The sequence below is a fragment of the Aotus nancymaae genome, unplaced genomic scaffold, assembly GCF_030222135.1.
Source record: "Aotus nancymaae isolate 86718 unplaced genomic scaffold, 86718_ANA_hifiasm-v0.15.2.pri h1tg000036l, whole genome shotgun sequence".
NCBI classification, from domain to species: Eukaryota; Metazoa; Chordata; class Mammalia; order Primates; family Aotidae; genus Aotus; species Aotus nancymaae.
This window is the reverse complement of record NW_026988450.1, coordinates 48148951-48171370: the sequence shown is the minus strand read 5'-3', so window position 1 is coordinate 48171370 and position 22420 is coordinate 48148951. Positions and strand designations below refer to the sequence as shown.

General features: G+C 34.8%; 1 protein-coding gene across 7 annotated transcripts in view; it reads right to left on the bottom strand.

The window, feature by feature from the left end:
* VPS13B (vacuolar protein sorting 13 homolog B) overlaps window positions 1–22420 on the bottom strand; it is an 839649-nt gene that overhangs the window by 642349 nt on the left and 174880 nt on the right. For all 7 annotated transcript variants that reach the window (XM_064384451.1, XM_012455820.2, XM_021675751.2 and 4 more), the window contains exon 17: window positions 20557–20738. In XM_064384451.1, coding sequence (XP_064240521.1) covers window positions 20557–20738 — 182 coding nt within the window. The remainder of the gene's footprint in view (window positions 1–20556; window positions 20739–22420) is intronic.

The following is a 22420-nucleotide window of genomic DNA, read 5'->3' as shown; positions in this document are numbered from 1 at the left end:
CCTAGCCACTAGCAAAACAAGTAGCTTTCTTTTTCCACAATTTTTTTTTGTTCTAGTGACAGCTCTATTTTTATCCTGTTAGGATTTGCCAAGAAAAGGAATCAACTCATGTGTCTTTTATAATGAGATTTAATTAGGTTCATCTATGCATGGCTCTCTTGTACTCTAACATTCAAAACAATATTACCAAAAATGAAATACACAAAAATACCCACATATAATATAGCTGGAAAGTATAAACTAGAAACTATACCTTTTCAGTGTTATTCAAATAAAAAAATGCCTACTCAATGCCTAGTATGTGAGCAGTCACATGTGGTAAGTCATATAGCCAGAGCTCTGAAAGTAAATTATCTCTGAATCACATTCAATACTCTGGATGACATTCTTAGGTACCAGAATTATCAGGTATCGGAATTAAGACTCAAACATGCTGTGTCCTTCACCATGTTACTTACTGCCTCTGCACCCCAGTTTCCTCATTTTTTAAAAGGGAATGATAATGACATCTAACAACAGGACTATTCTAAGGCTTAAATGGGTTAATATATAGGAAACTCTTAGAATAGTGCCAGGCACACAATCATCATTTATGTGTTAGCAATTATTGTTACTACTATAAATGTTATTAGAGTGGATAAACATAGACTGCTACATTTTAATAAACCTGTCAATTGATCTCTTATAGTTTCTTTGATCATTTACTTAAACAATGAAAAAACTGTAAACAGAAAATGCTGTCTCAATTTTGCCCCAAACTAGTACCAGTACAATATGAAAGAAAAGCTAATGTGCCATGTTTCAGATAGTTACTTTTTCTTGATAATAGCCTAAAGTTTAAATTCTTATGACCATACACTTAAGGTAAAACATCATTTCCTCACTTTCTGAGCAAGTACTGTCTATTAGAAAATGTCATTTTAAATCTTGTACTAACCACATTAAAAAAGTAAAAGTAGGTGAAATCAATATTAACACTTTTACTTCTTCAATATATCCAAATATAATTTAATGACTTTAAAATGTAATGAAATTAAGATATTTTACATTCTTTTTTTAATAAAAAGTATTTTAACCCAGTAAGTATTTTACACTTATTTCTCAGTTCAGATTAGCCACATGTAAGTACCCAATAGCTACATGTGACTGGTGGCTACAATACTAGATAGGGTAATTCTGTGACATTCTCAAAAATGTCACACAAATTTTAATCTCTCTTTCCCTCCTTTTCCTCTAGCACTCACCTTTTCGTCTCACCCAAATTTTACATTCGTTCATTCATTTATTCATTCATTCACGTGATGTGCTAGGATGAGAATATGTTCCTCTAGAAAAGGAAAAACAGTAAACAATTATAGTACAACTGAAAGTTAATACTGGGAGTAGCCAACCTAAGAGACATGGGAGGAAGGGGCAGTGAGGTATGGCAGACGAAGTTTAAATCGAGAAATAAAAAATAAGTTGTTATAAGCCAAGTAAAAATGGAAAGGACATGACAGGAAAAGTGAATAACACAGTAAATACCCTGCAGCAGAAGAAAGTTTGGTGTATTCAAAGAACAGAAAAGAGATCGATGTGGCGTAAGCACAGTGAACTAGAGCAAGTGTAGTACATGATGTGCCCCATTAGCCATTCAAATTTTTCCCAAGGGAGACTTGAAAAATATCTTAGCTATCATAGGATTAGTAGCTGCCTACCTACTACTCATTCCACTTTCTTAGTTACTACAAGAAATTCAATTTTATTCAGTGTAGGAATGTATCTAGCTAAAAGTACCTCCAAAACTAGAATAAAAAGCAAAGAACATTAGAAAACATTAGTTTAAGAACAATACAAAAAAGGCAACATAGCAAGCCTAAGACTGCTATCCTTTGGAAAGCCTGCTTGGAAAGCTGACCCTTGACTGGAGAAGTCTGGGAAGTTGCCTTCCCCTCATCCTCTAAGATAAGAGTGGTTTGCTATGCCAAGTCTTCTATACAAAAAGTACATCTTATACTGAACATCTGCTTTCCTTGTAGGAGTCCAGAATTTTGGTACTTGCAAGGTAGAGGTTGTTTATATGACCAGCCCCTAACAAAAACCCTGGCACTGAATGGACTTCAAACACTACACACATTAGTGTATTTTTTGCTACTGGAAAAAGGAGTATACTCAATACTCAAGTGCACCTGTGCCTTCACATGAGGCAGAGGGCAAAAGAAATCACGTGCATGAGTTTCTCCAGGCTCAACCTATGTCTTTCCTCTTATGACCCAAGTATGTATCCTTACTATATTGCTATAATAAATCTTAGTAATGAGTATAACTATATCTTGAATCCAGTAAGTCCTTCTAGATGCTCTCTAAAGTAGGGATGGTCTTGAGGACTTTGGACACAGATAAAAATGCATACAGTAATTCTATTTTAACAATTTTTCACACGTAAATTAAATCCCAGCTTTTTTTTTTTTTTTACTAACAATTAATTCCTATGATCTAATTATCTCCTAGTTTATATACCCTATACAACACATGGTGTCAGACAGGCAAAATAAGAGGTAATCCTTAAGAATTAGTAGAATTTGTAAACTGTTTACATTTTGAACATTCACCAAAACAGCAGACATACAACACTTATCATCTTTAGACATTCTGCAAAGTAAACATTAGTTGCTGAGGGTACATCAGGGAAAAAAATCACACATGCAACCTGTCTTTGAGGAACCTATTTTCTACTTAAAGAAGTCTCCTCTGAGGAACTGACATTTAAGCTGGGCTCCAAAGGATAAGCTGATATAAATAGATTAAATAGAGAAATGTGGGCATTGCAGAAATATGGAGTAGCTTGAGAAAAACTCCAAGATAGAAAAAAGCATAGTTCTTTTGAGAAGCTCAGAGGTTAATAGGGAATATATCCATATTTAAGTTTTTATCCTACAATTAATAGGAACTTAGTGAAGGGCTCATATTAATTGCTACATACGAGTTTTTCAAAGTTCACTCGGGTACATAGTAGACAACTGATTGGATTGAAATGATGGAATTGCCTTAGGGTGACAGAAGTAAATATGGAGATAAATGAGCATGTTGTAAAAGTATTGAGAAAATAATAAATTGGACAATACCTGGTATTTGGTACTATAGGTACATAATTAACATTGGTAAAAAGTATCAATTAATATAATCAGTTAATCCTATATATTGTAGATGAGACACTTTAACAAAATGATGGTAAAAAAAAATGAAGGGAAATTAGCAAAGAAGTTTAAAGTCTAAGACGTCTTCTGCCAATACTTGACTAAGTAAATTTTAAAAATCTGATAAATGTCAATTTTTATTAAGATCTCTACAAATAAACAGTACAATGTTTGAAATAGGCACCAAATGAAAAGTATAAGGATATAAGCTATACTTTATGCAGCTGACAAATTTTTCTGATACAGGGCCAGATAAATGTTTTCTCTGTGGCAACTACTCAACCCTACCATTGTAGGATAAATGTAGCCACAGACAATAATTAAAGGAGCAAGCATGATTGTGTTCCAATAAAATTTTATTTATAAAAGCAAATAGTAAGCCAAATTTGCAAACCCTGATCTCAAGAATTAGATGGAAGGCAAAAGTTGAGACAAGTGGTCCAGTCTTATACCTGTCCCAATAAGAGACAATATAGTAGGTGTCCCAGCAGGAAAATATAATATAATGAATAATAACTTTTTAAAAAATGAAATGGGTAGTCAGCAAGTAGATGCCTCCAAATTAATCTGGTAATACTTATAAGGGAGTATCACATCCAGAGAGCTGGAATTAAGGAAAAGCCTCCAGAACTTCTGGGAGTCTAGAAAGGGAAATTCATGACCTTAGCCTCTGATGTACTGATGTGCTAGGATATCAAACCGGGAATGTGGTCCAGCAAGAACCAAAAAAAAAAAAAGGTATACAGCAACTAAAATGGCAGTTCAAGATGAAAGCTTGGCTAGCTCAAGTAGGAGTTTTCAATCCATAAAAGCTATGCACACAGTCAAACCAACACACTGCAAAGTTGAGTACATGCTCTTGAATCATGTGAATATTGAATAAATGTGCATAACTTATATCATCCCAGGTTTATACATAGGGTTAAGTCCTGAACCCTGGGGCACAGCTGAAAATACATGGGTTCTAGTTACAGAGAAGAAAAAGGTGTGTACAAACTATTAAAGCAGGCTCTTAGAGAAATATTTACTTTAAAAGAATTACTACTTCTTAAACAAAAGGATCTAGAAAGCAGATCAAGTCAGATAGGGAAAAAATTATTAGCCATTTTACTGAAAAACTGTTTTCCAAGTTACAAATAATATTAATCCAATTTTTGTCAGAGGACTATCTATGCTTTTCGACATGAAAATATGGAAAAATATTATATTTGATTTAAATCAATGATTTATTGTATTTATTTTCAATGAATAGTTGCAACAAATTTTTAATTATTAGGATTAGGTAGCAATAACCAATAGAAACTTCTTAAGATGTGTATAAACAATATGATCTATTACAGCACATTAAATTTTGTCAGAAAATCTCAGTACAAAAGTAACTACAATGAAGAGTGATGTGTACAAAGAACACACGTGATATTACCCAGCTAGAATCAAAGAGCTTTGAAAACAGGATCCAAGTCTACCACTTAGGAGGTACAAAATACCTGTCAAACTAAACTGTCAAACTAAACTGATATATTAATTATGCTGATTCCACAATGGAGAAAATAATCAAATCTGCTTAAATGAAGGAGACAAGTACTTGCAGAGGATACTTATTAAGACTAATCCTAAAGAAAGAACAAGATTTGGGGGGTATATGAAAACAGAAATATGAAAGCGTGACTTAGCCTAGAAACTTTATGGGGTTGATATGTTAAGAACACCAAAAATATAAGAAATGTGAAGGCAGAGGGGAGAGCACTAGTTCTCAAAATGGAGGTACATACATTGGCAGAAAAGAATTATATCATAAGGAGCTTTTGATTTCATGCTCAGAAGTTTGGGTTTTATCCTGACAAACTATATCACATAAGATTCTTTATGATGCAAATAAAAGTAGCAGCAGCAAGAAAAAAGGAGAGGAGAAGATAGAAAGAGAAAGACCACCTTAGATGAGCTTAAAATATAGAATTCAGAGGTAGATCTGAGATTCACAATTTTATCATCTCTCTGACTCCATTTCTCTGAGATTTCTCAGCTCTGCCTTCCTCCACACGTCTTCTTCAGACTTCCCTTCTCTGTGGTTGTAATGATAACATAATGGTTGCAACAGGTGCAGATCTCATAGGCTCATACCACACTTCCCAAGAAAAAGAGCCTATTTCTCTGATGGCTTCAGAGGCAAGATGATTTCTAATTTGTGACACCTCATTGGTTTCAATTAGGTTTTTCAACCTCACTGACCTCAATTAGGTTTCTCAATCAATCAAAATAGAAGAAGAGAGGTGAAGGAAATGTTCTGATTGGCTAAAGCCAGTCAGAGCCCTTGCCTGAAATTCAGTCAGTCACTTCCATCAAAATTACAGGATTCAGATGGGCACAGTCGCGCATGCCTGTAATCTCAGCACTTTGGGAAAACAAGTCAGGCAGATCACTTGAGGTCGGGAGTTCAAGAGCAGCCCAGCCAACATGGTGAAACCCTATCTCTACTAAAACTACAAAAATTAGCCAAGCATGATGGCGGGTGCCTGTAATCCCAGCTACTCAGGAGGCTGAGGCAGGAGACTCGCATGAACCCAGAAGAAAGAGATTGCAAGGAGCCAAGATCACACCACTGTACTCCAGCTTGGGTGACAGAGTAAGACTCATCTCAAAAACAATAAAAATTAAAAAATAAAATAAAATTGCACGATTGCTTCGAGGGGTAAAAGATGAGTTCTCCAAAAGAAATTCTTGGTACTACTGGAAGAACAAAAGTACTGAACCAACGACATCTATTAAAGCAAGCATAAGTAATTTTTAGCAAGAAAGTGATGTCATTGGCCGGGCACGGTGGCTCACGCCTGTAATCCCAATACTTTGAGAGGCTGAGGTGGGTAGATAACTTGAGACAAGGAGTTCGAGACCAGGCTGACCAACATGGTGAAACCTCATCTCTACTAAAAATAAAAAAATTAGCCGGGCGTCATGGTGCACACCTGTAATCTCAGCTACTCAGGAGGCTGAGGCAGGAGAATCTCTTGAACCTGAGAGGCAGAAGTTGCAGTGAGCTGAGATTGTGCCACTGCACTCCAGCCTGGGAGATAGAGCAAGACTCCATCTCAAAAAAAAGAAGTGATTTCATTTTATTTGTCTTTTAGATGACTGTCATCAGTATGGTAAAAGAACTGTAATAAAGTAAGACTAGAGCTAGGGAAATCAGTTGAAAATGTACAGCATAACAGACTAGGAACAGAAGGGAAGTTATTCAACTTAATAAAGGACATTCACCTACAGCTAGTATCACATTTTTTAGTAAAAGTGTGAATATTTCCCCCAAGATCAGGAACAAGGATAAGGATGTTCACTTTCATTACTTTTATTCAAACTGTAATGGAAGTTCTAACCAGGACAGCTTGGTTAAAAAAAACCAAAAAGTAATAGAAGACAAACATGCAAAATATTAAGTTTAAAATAAATTAATATTTTCCTTCCCTCTTTACCTCCCCCAATAACCTGTCTACCAAGGCAATTAAGGCTCTCCACAAGAAGTAGGACACAGCAAACACTGAGTACTTTGCAAAATGAAAATGGTGGCTCTGTAATTTTAATTAGTGAAACAAGGAAGGAAAACCAGTAACAAGCAATTTTAGATAGATATACACACACAAACACAACTGTTTATATGACTAGCCCAATGAAGTTTGTTTTTCATTATTCTGATTATGCTGGGTTAACTTTCTATTTATGATTCATTGCTGACATCTGTCAATAATAACTATAATATGGTATATTGGCAGAGAAGGCCCACAGCTTTCATGCAATCTGAACATATCATACAAGAATATCTCTAAAATTATCTTTTCAGTGGCAAACTTAGTCCTTCTTGTATCAGCAACTAATGGTGGTCACCTAATTCCCTCTGTCAGCCTCTGCTCTTGAGAAATGAGTCACAAGGACCAATAAGTGGGAACAATATACAGAGGTACTGTAACAGGCTCTAACAGAGCAAAAGTTTCTCCCATATTGCTGCCAGCTAAACCACAGCTACATCTAACTCTCTTTTCCAAAATCCAACTTGTCTAAATCTACCAAGAAGGATCCTTGGAAATCCTGAACTGCCAAGTGCCTGGAGTTTCCTAATATAAAAGAGGATTGTCTTTCAGGACAGAGAGCAAACCAAGTCCTCTCCCCTTCCTCCGCTTTTGTTGCTGTACTTACTATTACCCAGTGGAAGCCTGGTAGAAGACATGCAAGAAGTGGGCAAGAATCCAGCCAGAGGCGTATGTGAGTTAAAAGTAAAAGGTAGACAGCTTCAAACTTGTCCTCAAGTGTGAGTAAAGTGAGTGCCAGAAGCCTCCCTTATCTTGTACTCTCATGGCAAAAGAAAACAAAGATGCCTTTTGCCTACTCCTTCTCTCAGCATCTCATTTCTACAGGAAAATTTCACATGTAGGGACTGCTTCATCTTACAATCATGTTAATAACAAGGATGAGAGTAAAGGGAAAAAATCAAATGCGTTTGTGGAAAGTGAAGATGTCTGGCTGGCAGGCTCTCAGAACCAAGCACCACCTCCTGTGTCTTAGTCATGGGTCACCTGAGATAGTTCTCACATATATCCTTAATTTCCTAGCCCAACAATTCCATAGCAATAGGAAAGGCAGTTAAACATGAAATATTTTTAAGACCTGGCCAGGCACAGTGATTTACACCTGTAATACCAGCACTTTGGGAGGTCGAGGAGGGCAGATTGCTTGAGCTCAGGAGTTGGAGAAAAGCATGATCAACGTGGTGAAGCCCCATCTCTATGAAAAGTTAGCCAGTAGTGGTGGCGGGCACCTGTGGTACCAGCTACGTGGGAGGCTAAGCTAGGAGGATCCTTTGAGCCCAGGAGGCGAAGGTTGCAGTGAGCCAAGATCGCACCACTGCACTCCAGGCTGGGAGATGAAAGTGAAACCCTGTCTCAAAAAAAAAAAAAACCTTATAATGTAAGCCTATTGTTCAACTTCCAGACATTCAACTTTCAAATACAGTTTTGAGAATGTTCTATGTCTAACACAATGGCACCAAATGCGAGACTATAAATGTATATACACACAAACACTACAAAAATGACCAGATATCTGATCCAGTGGAATCCAATGGCCATGATAGAAAGATACTGAGGATACTGTAGAGTGCTACAGAAGTATGCCCCCAAGGGAACATAGCTCAATGGGAGATGTATTTGAGAATACAGGGGTCAATAAAAGAACTGTGTGTCACAGGGATTAGAAATGAGGTGCTGAGAAGATCTAATATAAAATTAGCTGCTCTGCCTTGGAAATTTCTTCTATAGTGTAGGAAATTCTGATTCCCAGAGCATATACATATAGGTAGGGGTAAATAAATAAAATGGGATTCTGGTAGAGCACTAAACAGCTCTCTTCTCCTTATTCACTTAAACACAGAACCAGCCCTACATAATTTATTACTTGAGACTGTGCTCATCTTCAGAATATATTTAGCACATTCTTAATTAGTTAAACTATCACCAAAGAAAAATGAGTATGTATATGATTATACATTTTAATTGCTTATTATAAGAACTAATATATAGTGACACATATGGGTATTATTTTTAGACCTACAGAACCTATGTCTCTTGTCCTTAAACAAAAAATTTTGAGTGCTAAACCTAATATTAACATTTGGTATACACTATAAACCTTAAGTTCTATAACTGAAGTATTTGAAAACTTTTTAGAATAAACTATTTCAAATGTAATTTCCCTTTGAGACTTCCTTGTATAAAAGAACATTTAATATGTAATGGTGAGCCATTTCAACTATACAATTATGGATTACATGAAATTATAACATAATTTATAAAGGGCCAGGCACAGTGGCTTGGGCCTCTAATTCCAGTACTTCAGGAGGTTGAGGTGGGAGGATTAACTTGAGGCCAGGAGTTCAAGATCAATCTGGGCAACATAGTGACATTAAATAAAATAATTTTTTATTAAAATAATTTATAACAGTAGTGAAAATGTATGTCAATCTGCTGTAAGGAAGCTGTACATTTACCTACTAAACCAGAATAAAAATAATATTTACAAATTTTGCTCTTACCTATATTAAAATCAGTCACAAATTTTTCGAGGATTCAAATTAATAAAGACATCAAAGTCAAACATAAATTATACTTTAACATTCTATATGCCATAATAAGTAAAAATTTGGAATTGTATAACATATTACAGCGTTTTTTTTTTTATTTTTTTTTTTTTGATACAGAGTCTCACTCTTTCACCAGGCTGGAGTGCAATGGCGCAATCTTGGCTCACTGCAACCTCCACCTCCCGGGTTCAAGCGATTCTCCTGCCTCACCCTCCGAAGTAGCTGGGATTACAGGTGCCTGCCACCAAGCCCGGCTAATTTTTGTATTTTTAGTAGAGACGTATTTTCACTATGCTGGCCAGGCTGGTCTCGAACTCCTGACCTCAGGTGATCACCTGCCTCAGCCTCCCAAAGTACTGGGATTACAGGCTTGAGCCACTGCACAGGGCTGCATTATTTCTTAAAAAATAAACACAAGTAGTTCTCTGAAAACAGCCCAACTTCTCCTTCTGCTATTTTTTAAATATCTTCAACAGCTTTTCTTTTTTTTTTTTTTTGAGGCGGAGTTTCGCTGTTGTTACCCAGGCTGGAGTACAATGGCGCAATCTTGGCTCACCGCAACCTCTGCCTCCTGGGTTCAAGCAATTCTCCTGCCTCAGCCTCCCGAGTAGCTGGGATTACAGGTGCGCACCACCATGCCCAGCTAATTTTTGTATTTTTTTAGTAGAGACGGGGTTTCACCATGTTGACCAGGATGGTCTCGATCTCTTGACCTCGTGATCCACCCGCCTCGGCCTCCCAAAGTGCTGGGATTATAGGCGTGAGCCACCGTGCCCAGCCCAACAGCTTTTCAACCTATAAAATATTGTTCAGATTTTCTACTTCAAAGAATGTACAAGAGATTAAAGAAAATATGGAGTACAAATAACTTATAAAATTATTTCACTATTGTTACTTGGCTTTCCTGTGAAAGTAGAGAACTGTTTTAAAATTAAGAATTAGGAAGTCAATCTATGATAATGAGACTTTCATCATAATTTCATTTGTTGCAATGATTTGACCTGACCTACATGTTCCACAGTAATTGCTTTATGCAAAATATTTATCTTTCAAATAAATCTCTCTGTGGTAAAGAGCAAACAAAAATCCAGTAAAATCAACATATTATTTAACCTTACATATAATATTAAAACGTTTATCATATGAGAAATATATTTAGAAAGGTGACTATAAAAAGATCTACTGAAATCAGGAAACTTTGGAGTAACGGAATTTTGCAATCAAAATTTCATTTTAAATCATGAAATGTTATAATTTTCCTCCAAGTAGAATCAGTCAAAAAAAAAAAAAGGAAAGAAAAAGAAAAGAAAAGAAGTGTTAATGATACGTGATATGGTTTGGATGTTTGTTGTTCCTCCAAATCTCATGCTGAAATGTAACTCCCAGTGATGGAGATGAGGTGTGGTAGGAGGTGTTTGGGTCATGAGGGTGGATCGCTCATGGCTTGGTGCTGCGTGATAGTGAGTTCTCAGAAGATCTGTTTGTTTTAAAGTGTGTGGCACCTCCTCACAACACTCTCTCTTTTGCTCCACCTCTGGCAATGTGACACGCCAGCTATCGCTTTGTCTTCCAACATGATTATAAGCAGCCCAATGCCTCAATAAATGAATTTCTGTTTCTTTAACCCACCTAGTTTGTAGTACTTTGTAAACAGCTGCCCTCAAAACTAAGAGTCCCTTTCTTCACTGTATGTAAGTAACCCTTGTCCATTTTTAAAGCCAAACTTGATCTTGTAAGTGGTGACACAGAAGATCCTATATTCACTACTATAATCATGTCTATTTCTTGTTAGCTATCTGCTCCCAGAACTGAACAGACTGCAAACTACATATTTTCAAAATGTTTGATAAGTAAATACAACTGGAAGAAATATATTTTAGGTTGTCAACCAATAAAAGACATAAAAATGAGCAAAAAATAAATACGCAAATAAACAGCAAAAAATACATAAGGCAAAAAAGTGTCTGTTCTGCACAAATCTAACTCGTTTATCTATTAATATCATGTTATCAACATTAATATATTAAGGCATATTTTTATGATGTTTATGAAAGATTATCTGTAAGACTGAAAAATCATACTAAAGTCACACTGCCTACTTTTCAAAAATCCATTAAAATGTACTTAAATCATAATTTAAGGCATTGTATTCTTCTCAAATTTTTGTATACACACACTTTATGTATCTTCTTTTACTAAATGACACCTAAAATTCACATTCCTGTACCATGAAGTATCATCAGAAAAAAATTTACAAACATCATCAAAATGTCTGAGGCAGAATACAGAAACAAAATTAAAGTCAGGCATAACTTAACATTCGAAGTGTGTTTTTAACCCATTTATGCCTAGTGTTCCATTATTGGCATGCTAAGCTTGTAGGAGTTATTTACATCCTAGTAATCAAGGTCATTGCCAAGATCTGATTTTTCATAAGAAGAAAAAAAAATTGCAACCTCTGGCAAAAATGGGTTACACCTTATATTAACTACTCATTTCTTAATAATGACCACATATTCTATAAATGAGCTCTCAATACCTTGACATGAGCTGTAGTAAAATGGGAACTTTAAATTCAATAAATATTCATATTATTAAAAGTGCATATGAGGACACCTTAAACTCATAAGATTCATAAAAATTAATGTCTTTTTACTCCAATTTGAACATCAAAAGGTCTTATTGGTATTTCTTAATACAAATCCAACTCAATTCTTTTCTTAGGCAAGAATAAATGTATAGCCAATGCCTGAATTTGGCAAGAAAATTTTGTAACATCTCAAAAATATGTATCTTAGAACACATTAGAAGTAATTTAGCAGACCTGATGGAGGAGGGAAGTAGTTTGAAAACAGAGGAATAGAAAAAGCATATCAATATACCTCAATCTTTTTCCTAAGTGGTTAAAGAACTATTCAACAACTCCAAAATCCTTTTTATATGCACACCTGGGAAGAGTACCTCCGTAACTTTATTCAGAGTTACAGTGATGTGGTTTTAGACCAGATGTTTAAATGTTACAGTATGTACATTTTCTTCCCCTCTTCTAAGGCAGAAGTAAAGTAAGAGGAATATTTGACTTCACTCCACAAGAGACCTATTTAATAGTTTGGCAGTTATGTAAGTAAAGGTAGCTTGGCTAAGTCAATGTTGACGACATACAGAACGACATGATCCTAATGAGTTGGAAAATATTGGCCCTCATGAGAATAGACCAGATGCTACTGAGCTGAGAAAGCTACTGTATTATTGAATTTCATTTTTATGAGGTAAAATTTATTATTCAACCATTAAGGTATCCCACATGAAATCTTGCATAAAATACTTTAACAGTTACTTTCTGGAAAGTAGATTTTTATTTTAACATTAAAACATAACTTAAATGAGGGATTCAAATACCCATTTGATCACCTTTAGATTTTAAAGTCTGTAAGTTATTTCCCTGCAAATACCAGATTAATGGAACTAAACTGTCAACAAAATAATGAACTTCTGAACAAGGGAAAGTGGTAGCAAGTCCTTGTTTTCCAGAGCAAACAAAAGCCATGTGTGACCTTATATTTAATCTTCTGGCAAAAAGACAGGGTTAGAATTTCTGTGATTTAAGAACCATCAGAAACACGAATAACAAAAATATATAATTCAATAACCTGATTAATACATATTTAGCTCAAATTTTAATTTCTCCTTTATCCTTTATAATTAATTTTAATTAAATTTCTAATATTTGCTATAATTTCATTAATATTTTCTAATAAAGTAACAAACTTTATATACTGTATTTCTGATCTCATTTACCAGAGGTAGTTTGGTAATGCAGACATAATAGTAACAGAAAATTCCAAAGGCCTGGCTTCAAAAAATGACTCAGTCAGTGAATAGCTGTGGGATGATACTTAAAGAAACACTAAATTGTTCTAAGCATAAATGTTCCCATCTGTAAAAAAAGGATAAAGAATCTTCCAACAACAATATTCCTGGTAAGAAGCCAATAAAATTAATAAATGAGAAATATCTAAAATAGGTGAGCCAACTCAGTCTATCCAAGTAACTTTAATAGTAACCAGTACGTACGTTATGCAGCTCACTAGATGAAAAATGCTTAACAGACAACTGTAAAGTACATGAAAAGTAGATGAAAGTATAGAGTTTTGTATTTCTTTATTTTTTTTTAATACTTTAAGTTCTGGGATACATGTGGAAAACGTGTAGGTTTGTTATATAGGTATAAGCGTGCCATACCTAGTTTGCTGAACCCATTAACCCATCATCTACATTAGGTATTTCTCCTAATGCTATCCCTCCCTTAGCCCCCTACTCCCAACAGGCCCTGGTGTGTGATGTTCCCCTCCCTATGTCCATGTGTCCTCATTGTTCAACTCCCACTTATGAGTGAGAACATGCGGTGTTTGCTTTTCTGTTCCTGGGTTAGTTTGCTGAGAATGATGGTTTCCAGCTTCATCCATGTCCCTGCAAAGGACATAAACTTATCCTTGTTATGGCTGCATAGTATTCCATGCTAGATATGTGCCACATTTTCTTTATCTAGTCTATCATTGATGGGCATTTGGGTTGGTTCCAAGTCTTGGCTGTTGTGAATAGTGCTGCACTAAACATACAAATGCACGTGTCTTTATAGCAGAATGATTTATATACCCTTGGGTATATACCCAGCAATGTGATTGCTGGGTCAAATGGTATTTCTGGTCCTAGATCCTTGAGGAATTGCCACACTGTCTTCCACAATGGTTGAACTAATTTACACTCCCACCAACAGTGTAAAAGTGTTCCTATTTCTCCATACCCTCGATGATTGCCATTCTAACTGGTGTAAGATGGCATCTCATTGTGGTTTGGATTTGCATTTCTCTAATGGCCAGTGATGATGAGCTTCTTTTCACATGTTTGTTGGCTGCATAAATGTCTTTTTTTTTTTTCCCGCTCTTGGAGTTTTGCTCTTGTTGTCCAGGCTAGAGTGAAATAGTGCAATCTGGGCTCACTGCAACCTCCACCTCCTGGGTTCAAGCGATTCTCCTGCCTCAGCCTCCTGAGTAGCTGGAACTAAAGGCATGCATCACTACGTCCTGCTAATTTTGCATTTTTAGTAGAGACAGGGTTTCTTCATGTTGGTCATGCTGGTCTGGAACCCCTGACCTAAGGTGATCCATGTGCCTTGGCCTCCTAAAGTACTGAGATTATAGGTATGAGCCACTGTGCCCAACCATAAGTATTTTTTTTTTTTTTGAGAAGTGCCTGTTCATATCCTTTGCCCACTTTTTGATGGGATTGTTTTTCTCTTGTAAATTTGTTTTAGTTCCATGTAAATTCTGGATATTAGCCCTTTGTCAGATGGACAGATTTTCTCCCATTATGTAGGTTGCCTGTTCCCTCTGATGATAGTTTCTTTTCTTTTTTCTTTTTTTTTTTTTGACAGAGTTTTGCTCCTGTTGCCCAGGCTGGAATGCAATGCCACGATTTCGGTTCACTGCAACCTCCGCCTCCCAGGTTCAAGCAATTCTCCTGCCTCAGCCTCCAGGGTAGCTGGGATTACAGGTGCACGCCAACATGCCCAACTAATATTTTGTATGTTTAGTAGAGATAGGGGTTTCACCATGTTAGTCAGGCTGGTCTCAAACTTCCGACCTCAGGTGATCCACCGCCTTGGCCTTCCAAAGTCCTGGGATTACAGGCGTGAACCAAGTTTGGCCAATGATAGTTTGATAGTTTATTTTGCTGTGCAGAAGCTCTTTAGTTTAATTAGATCTCATTTATCAATTTTGGCTTTTGTTGCCATTGCTTTTGGTATATCAGTCATGAAGTCTTTGCCCATGCCTATATCCTGAATGGTATTGCCTAGGTTTTCTTCTAGGGTTTTTATGGTTTTGGGTATTACTTTTAAGTCTTCAATCCATCTTGAGTTAATTTTTATATAAGGTGTAAGGAAGGGGTGAAGTTTCAGTTTTCTCAATATGGCTAGCCAGTTTTCCCAACATCATTTAGTAATAGGGAATCCTTTCCCCATTGCTCGTTTTTGTCAGGTTTGTCAAAGATCAGATGGTTGTAGATGTGTGGTGTATTTCTGAAGCCACCGTTCTGTTTCATTATTCTATATGTTTGTTTTGGTACCAGTACCATGGTGTTTGGTTTCTGTAGCCTTGTAGCATAGTTTGAAGTCAGGTAGTATGATGCCTCCAGCTTTGTTCTTTTTGCTTACAATTGATTTGGCTATACAGGCTCTTTTTTGGTTCCATGTGAAATTTAAAGTAATTTTTTCTAATTCTGTAAAAAAAAAGTCAGTGATAGCTTGATGGGATAACATTGAATCTATAAATTACTTTGGGCAATATGGCCATTTTTACAATATTAATTCTTCCTATCCATGAGAATGGAATGTCTTTCCATTTTTATTCTCTCTTATTTACCTGAGCAGTGGTTTGTAGTTCTCCTTGAAGAGCTCCTTCACATCCCGTGTAAGTTGTATTCCTAGGTATTTTATTCTCTTTGTAGCAATTGTGAATGCGAGTTCACTGAAGATTTGGCTCTCTATTATTGGTGTATACAAATGCTTTTCATTTTTGCACATTGATTTTGTATCCTGAAACACTGCTGAAGTTGCTTATAAGCTTAAGGAGATTTTGGGCTGAGATGATAAAGTTTTCTAAATATACAATTGCGTCATGTGCAAACAGAGACAATTTGACTTCCTCTTTTTTAAAAAAGAAATTGTGGGAAAAATCACAAATATGTGAAAATTAAAAACATGTTCCTCAATTACCAACAGATAAAAGATGAAATCAAAAAGAAAATCAAAAAGTATCTTGAGACAAATGAAAATGGAAACACAAAATACACAACCTATGAAATGCAGCTGAAGTAGTTGTAAGAAAGAAGAGTACAGCAATAAATGTCTATATCAAAAACAAAGATTTCAAATACCCAATCAAACATTATACTTCAAGGAACTAGAAAAAGATCTAACATCAGCAGAAGGAAGAAAGTAACAAATATCAAAACAGAAATACATAAAGACTAAGAAAACGATTTTTAAAATAAATAAAAATAAGAAGGCTTTTTTGACAAGATAAACAAACCCTTCAATAGACAAAGAAAAAAACAGCATGCTCAAATAAATAAAAATGAAACATGAGAAATTAACTAATAGAAACCACAGAAATATATATACTCACCATAAGTGACTACTATGAACAATGCTACACCAATGGATTAGATAAGCTAAAAGAAATTAATAAATTCCTAGACACATTTAACATATCAAGACTCAATCAATCATGAGGGAACATAAAATACAAGTAGACCAATAATGAATAAGAAGAGTGAATCAGTAACAAAAAGTCCCTGTCAAAGTTCTGGACTGGATGAATTCTACCAGACATTTAAAGAACAACTAATATTGATCACTTCTCAAACTCTTCCAAAAATCTAGAATACTTCCAAACTCATTTTAGAAGGCCAGTATTACCCTCATACCAAAGCTAGACATGGGCACTACAAGAAAACAAACTTACAGACCAACATCCTTGGTGAACATAGATGTAAAAATTCTCAACAAAATATTAACAAACAAAATTCAACAACACATTAATGTAGTATTTTATCATGATACAGTGGTATTTATCCATGGGATGCAAGGATGGTTTGACAAATACAAGTCAATAAATATGATACATCACATTAACAAAATAAAAAACAAAAGTCATATCATCATCTCAATAGATGCAGAAAAAGCATTTGACAAAATTCAATGGCATTTCATGATCAAAAACTATCAATAGATTAGGTATAGAAGGAATATACCTAAACATAATAAAGGATATACAGGACAAGCCCAGGGCTAACATCATACTGAACAGTGAAAAGCTGAAATCTTTTCTTTAAAGATCAGGGACATGACAAGAATGCTCACTCTCACTACTGCTTTTCCACACAGTACTGGAAGTCCTATTCAGAAAAATTAAGCAAGAGGAAGAAATAGAAGGCATTATAATAGAAAAGGAAGAAGTTAGATTGTTTCTGCTTCTTGACAATATGATCTTATATGTAAAAATCCTGGACAGGCGTGGTGGCTCACACCTGTAATCCCAGAACTTTGAGAGGCTGAGGCTGGTGGATCACTTGAGGTTAGTAGTTCAAGACAAGCCTGACCAACATGGTGAAACCCCATCTCTACCAAAAATACAAAAAAAATTAGCCAGGTGTGGTGATGCGCCTGTAATCCCAGTTATGAACCCAGGAAGCAGAGTTTGCAGTGAGCCAAGATCACACCAGCCTGGGTGACAGAGGGAGACTCCAACTCAAAAAAAAAAAAAAAAAAAAAAAAAAAAAAATCCCTAAAGACTCTATCAAAAAACTTTTAGAACTGATAAGCAAATTCGGTAAAGGTGTAGGATATAAAATCAACATGCAAAAGTCAGCACCATTTTTATGCATTAACATATCCAAAACTAAAGCTATTCAAAAATAATTAGAAAAACGATCCCATTTATAATAGCAACAACAAAAATACATATGTATACATTTAACCAAGGATATGAAAGATCTGTATACTGAAAAGCATAAAACACTGATAAACTAAAAAAAAAAACAAATAAATGGAAAAATATTCTGTGTTAATTAAATGGGAGAAGTAATGTTAAAATGTTCACACTACCCAAAGCAATCTACAGATTCAATACAACCTCTATCAAAATTCCAATGTCATTTTTCACAGAAATAGAAAAAAAAATCCTTAAATTCATATAGAATAAAAGACCTTAAAGAACCAAAGCAATCTTAAATAAAAAGAACAAAGCTGAAGAAGTCACACTATCTGACTTTATGCTAAAAAGCTATAGCAATCAAAGCAGCATGGTACTGGCATGAAAACAGACACATCAACCTACAAAACAAGACAAAGAATCCAAAATAAACCCACACATTAATGGACAATTGATTTTTGATGAAGATGCCAATAATATACAATGGGAAAAGAACAGATTCTTCAATAAATGCTAATGGGAAAACAGGATATCTACATGCAGAACAATAAGATTGAATCTTTATCTGATACCATGAGAAAAAACAACTCAGAACAGATTAAGGACTTAAATATTAAGACCTGGAGCTGTAAAACTACTAGAAGAAACTTAGGGACAAAGCTTCATTGGTCTGGGCATTGACTACAACTCGGAAAGCACAGGAAATAAAAGCAGTAACAGAAAAATGGGACTTCATCAAACAAAAGCTTCTGCACAGCAAAAGAAACACTTAATAGAGTGAAGGAAGAACCCAGAAACTGGGAGAAAAATCTGCAAACCATACATCTGATAAAGGGTTGCTATCCAAAATAGCTAAGGAACTCAACTCAATAACAAGAAAACAATTCAATTTAAACATGGGCAGAGAACCTGAAAAGACATTTCTCAAAAGATGACAGATGGCCAACAGGTTCATGAAAAATGCAAATGGCCAACATACGAATGGTTCGCACAAATGGCCAACAAGTATAAAAACATACTCAACATCACTGCTTAGTAGAAAAATGTAAATTAAATCCACAATGAGATATAAGCACATATCTGTCAGAATGACCAGTCGCAAAAAGATGAAAGATAAGTGTTAGCAAGGATTTGGAGGAAAAGATACACTGTTGGTGGGAATGAAAAGTAGTACAACCATTACAAAAAATGATATGGAAGTTCCTCAAAAATCTAAAAATATAACTATCATATGATCTAGCAATCCCACTTCTGGGTATATGTCCAAATAAAATGAAATCATGTTAAAGAGATATCTGCACTCCCATATTCATTGTAGTATTGGTCACAAGAGACAAGATATTAAATCAGTATAAGTGTCCATTAAGTAATGAATGGATAAAGGAAATATGGCATATATCCACAACAGCTTACTATTCTGCCTTACAAAAAGAAGGAAAATCTTTCATTTAGGACAACACAGTTGAACCTGGAGGACATTATACAAAGTGAAATAAGCACATACTGCAGGATCGCACTTAAAATGTGGAATCTAAAAAAGTCAAACTCATAGAAGTAGAAAATAGAATGGTGGTTAGAGTAGAACAGTGGTTACAAAATGTAGGTGGAATAAGGTAGGGGTGGGTATGCAATAAAAAGATGCTGTTTAAAGGGTACAAAGTTTCTATTGACAGGAGCAGTAAGTTCAATTCAAAAAGAAGATATAAATATGTATTTCTGGGTGTGTATTTAGATATACACTAAAATATGCATACTACTTCAGGGGATTCAGAAAACTCTAAGTCTTTTCATAAGCTCCAAGTGAAGAATCTCTAGCCTACTGCAACATTTATCATGTTGTTCTTTATATAATGCTAAAAGCTGGCAACAAAACTAGTACAGCTTGAGCATCCCTAATCTGAAATCTCAAAATCTGAAATGCTCCAAAATTTAAAACTTTTTGAGCATTGACATTATACAAGTAGAAAATTCCACACCTGACCTCATGTGATTGTCACACAAAATTATTAAAAATATTGTATAAAATTACCTTCAGACTATGTGCATAAGATATATGGGAAATGTAAATGAATTTCATATTTAGACTTGAGTCACATCCCCAGTATATATGTATGTGCAAACATTCCAGACCTGGAAAAAATCTGAAATTTGAAACACTTCTGGTACCAAACACTTTGAATAAAGGATAATCAACCTGTATTTTACTTTAGTCAATAGATAGGCCAAATAAGAAAACTCTAATTAAAATATAAGATCCCAAATTAATACCTTCAAAAGCATTATATAAGAACGAAAGTCACCTTATTTTAACAGATAAATTAAAAATAATGTTATTTTAAGCATAATTACACTTAAAAATGTAACCTTCAAAAACTACTTACGTGTTACCGACAAACCTAACATTATTATTTTAAACTGAAACAACTTAAAACAAGCATCCTGTTACTTATACTTGATTTGGCTATCATTTCAAACACATGTATTGATAACCTTAAGTTATCCAAAAGGTAAATTATGCAAGAAGCTGGTGAAAAATAGTTATTTGCAATTATGAAACATATGCAGAAATCGGTAGGAAGGAAAAAAACTGGATGGCTTAACTCATAATCTGTATTTTAAACATAAGCTATACGTATCTATCTTCACAGAAACATATTACAATATAAGTTGACCATGCTAGACATACATATTTTAATAATAAAATATTAGTTGCCTCTAACACAAATTTTCCATATTCTTATCAAAAAGATTGTGCTCTTACCTATACTTAGGAAGATTTCATTTATCAAAGCTTCATTCACTGCAGAAGAGCTGACATTTCCAATATGAGACCAACTTTGATATATTGCTTGCAAGAGAAGTGTCTGTGCTCTTGTAGCTTGAATTGTGAGATTAGGAAGTTCAAATATACCTTCAGTTATAGCAATCTGAGATCTTTTGGTCCTGCACAAGAAAACAGAAAGAATCACAATACACTAAATAGCATTTACAGACAACAAAATACTAAATGACTTAGGTTGCAAAAGAGGAAAGGGAATATAGACAAAGTATTTTAAAATTTGATTAAACAAAATAGGAAATTCTGCTAACTTTGTGTTTCACTATTTCAGAAACTTTGAATAATAAAATATAAAAATACAAACTAGAATGATGCCCATACACACATATTCACCTACACATATACTGCTCAAGCAACTACTGCATAATCAAGGCAATTATCATAAATAAAAATAAAAATGGTGCTTGTTAACTCTTACAGAGGATTTACTAGAAAAACCTGTATTGTTCTAGATTTCTTAGAGTAACACGTTAAATTCTGCCATAACTCCTCTATGAGAGAAGTACTATCATTATACTAGTTTTTCAAATGGGAAAACCAAGACACACACAGATATATTAAGGTATCAAATGTCACACTACTTAAAAAAAGGAAAAATTAGAATTTAATCCAGGCAAGCTGATCCAGAGCCCTCTATCCTAATACTTTTTCTCAGAAGTATTTATGAAGTATTTACATTATACTCAGGACTCTACTTGATAGCAAATGGAAAATTATTTTTAAAATTTCTGCCCTGGAATATCTAATTTGTTGATCCCTTATTCATTTTGAATAAAGTGAACTATGTAGTTAAATTTTCTAAATAATAACTCCTCAAAGTAAGGAAACATTTCAATATGTCTATAAGCAACAAGTTTATACTGAAGTGCAAGATAAAATAGAAGGACAAAAAAAAATGATAGATATAAAAAAAAATCAGGATGCTACTATAGTAGACTGTCACCTGCTCTTTCCTCAACCCCACAAACCTTCCACCATTTGTCATTTTCCCAACTGTAACCACACGAGAGTACAAAACATCTCTTGTATATCACCTAAAAAGCTTCTCACCCTACCTCTTATTCTGGCCACTGCTATGCAGACCAATTCAATGTAAACTTTCACTTGCATTACCTAAAGATACCATGCATCATGAGACACCAGCAAACTACTTTGCATTCACACATACAGAACATGGAAATGCAGGAATAAATGCTTTGCTCTTTTCTCCCACTTGCTGACTAGGCTCTGAGGAGGTCCCAGGAAACTGAGGACTAAGAAAGATAAAAGACTAAAATAACTGAACAAAGTTTTAATGAGATGTGAGACACTATCAAGCAATTTGAAGAAAACTATAAACCCAAATATCTAAGAAGTTCAACAAACCCCAAGCAGACAAGAATTAAAAACATACCAAGGCACATTATAATCAAATTTCTGAAAACTAGTGTTAAAGAGAAAAATACATCACATATAAAGAAACAAAAGCTAGAAAATAAAAACAGACTCCTCACCAGAAATCATATACAACAGAAAACAAAAGAATAACATGATTGAAATGCTGAAAGAAAAAAGAAAAACTATCAGCCTAGAATTCAAAATTCAGAAAAAAAATTGTTTAAAAATGTAAGCAAAAGAGCCTTTTTATGACTAAACACTGGGAAGAATTCCTCACCAGCATATCTGTACTACAAAAAATGTTAAAGAAAATTCTTCAGGCTAAATGAATGTGATACCAGATGGAAATATTTGTGGCTCTATACAAAGAAATTTGAAGAGTAACGGGAATGGTAAATATATGGGTGAA